This window comes from Bolinopsis microptera, chromosome 5 (genome assembly GCF_026151205.1).
Source record: "Bolinopsis microptera isolate Bmic1 chromosome 5, MBARI_Bmic_1.0, whole genome shotgun sequence".
Taxonomy (NCBI): Eukaryota; Metazoa; Ctenophora; class Tentaculata; order Lobata; family Bolinopsidae; genus Bolinopsis; species Bolinopsis microptera.
The window spans coordinates 6,839,863-6,845,034 of NC_087076.1; the positions used below are offsets into that span (position 1 = coordinate 6,839,863).

The 5,172-nt window shown below is 38.5% G+C and overlaps 1 protein-coding gene across 1 annotated transcript; it reads right to left on the reverse strand.

Moving 5' to 3' along the window:
- Positions 1-2,685: 2,685 nt before the first annotated feature.
- LOC134815395 (uncharacterized) lies at positions 2,686-3,927 on the reverse strand. Its single transcript, XM_063823928.1, has 2 exons — positions 2,997-3,927; positions 2,686-2,855 (listed from the first exon to the last, which is right to left on the reverse strand). Exons 1-2 carry the CDS (start codon positions 3,925-3,927, stop codon positions 2,686-2,688), a joined length of 1,101 nt encoding a protein of 366 aa, XP_063679998.1.
- Between the last annotated feature and the right edge of the window lie 1,245 nt (positions 3,928-5,172).

Here is a 5,172-nt window from a genome sequence, read left to right on the forward strand (position 1 = left end):
TATAGAGATTCACATTGTGAATTTCACAAAGAATAGATTCTGATTTTATGGTATTGGTGGTATGCATTATGACACATCATTTAAAGGCTGTGTTATGGCGTTAAATAAATACCTAGTTTAGCGAGAATGACTGATTCAGGGTGTCCGAAATAGCTGTTATGGCTGATCCTGGCATGGCATAAACAACTTCACGCTCCTTCCGGATCAGTTGTATCTCAGTTGTATCTCAGTGGCGTATTGCTTGCTCTATCCAGAGCCCTTGCTCCATGGTTAGGTGAATTGTATTGCAGGTGTTTGAACAGGTGCACAGCACCCTGCTTCATGACAATCTGTTGTAAAACAAGGGTTCAAGAAAACCCACTTCCCAATACTCCAGAAATTTGAAATATTTTTTACACTCGATTTGGTCAACGTCTAGACGCCCTGCAAAGTTTCAAATCTCTAACTGTAAACTTTTAGATCTCTAACTCAATTTTAAAATGGTTTTTACTTTAAATTTTGTTTCACTTTAATGGCATGGGCACCTAAATATAGCGATTTTGGTTTTTTACTGAATTTCGTGTAATGCAGTGCTAAAAGTTTCCTAAAATCCTCTACATAACTATTTTTGTCAATTGTTAATCGACTAGCCCGGCGCGCGCTACTCTTTAGCATGCTTGTCTAACATTTCGAGGAGTAAGCGGCGCGCGCTACGTCCGCGAAGAAATTTAGACGAGTAACATCCTTCACATAGCCATGTGTATACGCGTTGTCATACGTTGTATGACCCGCCGCGCACGAAGTGCGCGGCTCCCCCTGTAGCGTCGAAGACGCTACAGTGAAGTGAAGCGGCAGTGGGGGTCACCGCGTGATACAATATACGCGTACTGCATGAAGCGCTTGTTTCACGGTCGCGCACTACTGCAAGCGAGAGGGCTCTGGTTAGAGCAAGTATCATTCGTCACCTCTTTTTATTGATCCTGCCATTTTTGACATCGAATTAGAATGTTTTGAATTTTTTTTAAACACAAGGAAATATTTAATAAATTTTTAAAACGTTGATCTGATAATATGTTTGGTTGACGATGTCAACCCATTGAGATCGTTGCTCTGCGAAGCAGAGCAACGATGCGAAGCAATAATGCTAGTTCGCGCGGCGCGTCGAAGCGGCGAAGTCCTCCAAATAATATGTGTACATGTCATTTTATTGCTCTATCCACACAGGAGGAGCTTGTCATACGTTGTATGACCCGCCGCGCACGAAGTGCGCGGCTCCCCCTGTAGCGTCGAAGACGCTACAGGGTGAAGCGGCAGTGGGGGTCACCGCGTGATACAAGGAGGAGCAAAGTGCAAAGAAACTGCCACAAACTGCTATTAACTGCTACTAACTGGCACTAACTGCCACAAACTGCTGCAAACTGCCACAAACTGAATTTTGGAGTTTTTGTGCGGTAACTCAGCTAAATTTCATTCCAAATTTAAAAATTATGAATTAATACTCGTACAATATAGGCAAGGTAGAAATAGATTTGTTGCGCGATGCACTACTGGGTCGCGCGCGCATCCAATAATGGATATGCACCACTGTCATGTGCCTCACCGCGACCGAGCTGCGAAGGATTGACATCGTGAATCAAGAAATAGGTCTATTAATTTTTATTTCGTATAGCTTCTAAATTTTCCTTTTAAGTATACGTATATAAACTTCCTAACGTTGAGAACTTCAGTAAAAATTCCAATTTCCACAATTTTGTGTAAGTGGTAGGCTAAAACAGGAAATTATATAGGCTGACGTTTCGAATATTCGTAATGTTCCTATAATATCACTATATTTGCCAATTTCTAATTGATATATTATTGTAAATACGTCTAATTTCCAAAACTCTATCTGTAAAGAACTCACTGGCAAAGAAGCGTTTTATAAATTTTTATTCCACTGGGAAGTTTTTAAAATATAATAATGTTTTTGATAAATTTTTTTTACAAAATATCGTATTTGCTAAATAATTAATGTTGGTGGGAAATATTTATTATATATTCAATATTTCTTTCACATAATGCGATGATATTTTGTAGACATGTGTGATGATGTGATGTCATAAATTATACTTTACTTTACTTTACTTTACTGGTTTCCTAGTTGTATAAATAAAACCTGTAATAGTGACTGAAATGTTACTAGTAATGATTTACTTTCATATGGTCTTGCAAGTCAATATCAACATTCTATTTGATTTCTGTAACTACTAACTCCATGGGCCTTGAAGCAAATATTTAAAAAACTAAGATTGTTATATTCAGCCCTCCCAAAATAAAGCAGTCCTATGAAACATTCACATTGGGAGGTCAGCTCGTCCAGCACACCGATAAATACTGCTATCTTGGCATAATATTCCACAGAAATGGATCGTTTACAGCAGCAAATACTGAGCTGAGGGCCAAGGCTCTCTGTGCTCTCTATGGCCTCAAAGGCAATATAGTTAAGGATGCCCTCTCTCACTGTGCCCTTTATATTCTATTTGACTCCTTAATAAAAACCGATCCTGCTTTTGTACAATGCACAAGACCACTATGAAAAATTCCACCTAAAGTTAATCAACTTTTTTATAAATCCTGTCATCACTCCTGGAGTAATGGATATTGTATGTTTATTTCAATAAATATAATAATCAGTAAATTAGAATAGTAACTTGTCTTCTTTTCAGCTCACTCTTCTGAAACCTCTTCCTCTACATTCTCAACCTCATCTCCAACTTCCTCATCTTCATCATCAACATCATCACCCCTGTCTTCATCGCTGGTGGTGTGTGCGAGATTTAGGTCCAGTTCATCAACAGGTATTGCTTTCTCATAATACCGTCCTCTGTGTCCTCTCACTGCAATCAAAACTGTTTTGAGTAGCTCAAATCGCAAACGACGTCTAAGATTTGCCATGATGAGGCTTTTGTCCTGGCTGGTCTTGGCTGCCAGAAGTGTTGCCACTCGTTTAAGGAACATGGTAGCCTGTGGGCCCATACCTCCGGTGGTCGAGAATACAAGGCCATTGCAGGTTCCTTTTTCGATCTGTACACAGCGGTCTCCATATTTCCTTTCTTTTTCTCTCTCATGCTTCATGTACATCTTTGCTGGGGTGTTGTGATTAGCGTTGGATTTGGCTCCGGGGTGTAAAACCCTGATATCAAAAAATGCCATCTCCATTGGTGACCACAGACCTCTAGCTGCAATGTCAAGCCTTGCCCCATCATCCAGAATTGTACCAGGGCGAAGGCTTTCTCCAGTGCATGGCTGGAGTGTGGGCTCTACAACAACCTCATTACAGATTTTTTCAAGAATGCTTGCAATGGTGTCTCTCAGTCGGTTGTGTCTGCTGTTGACAAAACCTCCTTTCTTGCAAATGAGAATGTGGTTGTAGGTGTTATCCTTGCCACAAATGCATTTCTTGGCTATGTTGGCAATGGGTAGAGCGTATCTCAGTGCTATAGCGTCTTTGAACCCTTGCTTGTTCAAGACAAATCCGTACTTCTCATAAGGTAGTCCGGTCAGCCAGCTTGATGCACCTTTTTCACATGCATGTGGGATCTTCTCACTGATCAAAGGTGGTAGATCGTTCATCAGCTGGTTTTTGAGAGATTCATGTCTCTTTGCATTTGACAGGCTAATGGCACTCTTGACCGCTTTCCCAGCCTCTCTGTTGGTATTGAGAGTGGTGTGTTGCTTCAGAATGTGTTCTGTAAGCTGCTGGTTAGCCATGAGTGAGTTCTTGTACTCAGTATCAGCAATTTCTACTGGATTGATTATAGCTAGTCCACCTAACTTGGCTGGGAGGGAGAACAGACTTCGCTGAAGGTCAGACCGGATTGTGTGTCCTGTCATGTTGGGAATGAGCAAATTCCTGATCATGTCCTCAATGGGCTGCAAGTTCACTGCTATGTCGGGGGTGGTCCTCATCAGGAAAGACCATCTGCATCCGTTTTTTAAATCTTTTGTTAGAAAACCTGCTAACCTTTCTTGGATATCTTCTTGTTAGTTGTATCTGCTTTATCTAGTCAGGATTTAATTTGCATTTATAAACTTCTTTTTTCTTAATAATTTCACCCCCGTCCAAGGCGAGATGCATCATTACTGTCATTTAGTTATCATTTACAGCTGAGCATAAGGGTTAAATTTAAATTATTTAACTTTTTGGTGCTGTATAAAAATAACATTAATTTATTATTATTATTATATAAATTATATTAAAACGTTAATGATAGCTGAACCAAATTAATAATGAAGAAATCCTATTAACCAATTAAATACCTGTTAAATACTTACTGATTCGACAGGAAAGTGGAATGACATAATTGATAATATATATATATATTTTTTAATGATGTAGAGTTTATTATAAACACTGGATCAGTGCATTGAGTGCACACTCGAGAGACTAGACCTGCTGGTTCTTTTGAGTGAGTATGTTGGGCTGTATTGGTTCAAAAAATTTTATGATCAGGTTTTTACCTATATTTATTATGATATTAATATTCATTATAATGGCAATAAAATTTAAATTTTGTTTTCCTTAAAACAACACAAAAGATGGCCGTAACCCGATAAATTTTCTTTGTCTTAGAGAAAATAGGATAAAAGTGTGATCAAACGTTGCCAAATCATCATTATTTTCATAACTAAATCATCATTATCAAGGGTGAAAGTCAACTATTTTCTTTCAGTGCTCTTTCAACTGAGTTCTAAAGTGTCCTTAGAATCTTGCAGCTATTACCTCACCCTTGTCTAAGCTGGTGCTCCGAATGCAAATGACCTTAGATCAGTTAAACAAAAATATCAGTTAAACAAAAATTTCAATTTTATGCCATTTATTACAGAGTAAACAAGTTTTCAATAAATCAATTTGATATTTAAAGGAATCCTAATTCAATGTGTAGTATGGTTGTCACTTTTTGAATAGATTAGATATAGGTTGACGGGGCAAAGGAGTGTGCGTGCTGTTAGCTATTGCTCACAACGGCAACCTAGTAAATGTTTTGTATGGACACCGGTATCCATCACGATACAACATGATGATTGTAGAATTTATTGTATAATTATTAGTTCAGTGGAGGTAGCGGTGTATTAATAGAGTGACAGGAGATGAACTGTAATGGACAGTTTTGATAAATATCTCCTACTGTTTAAAACCTTAACAATCAACAC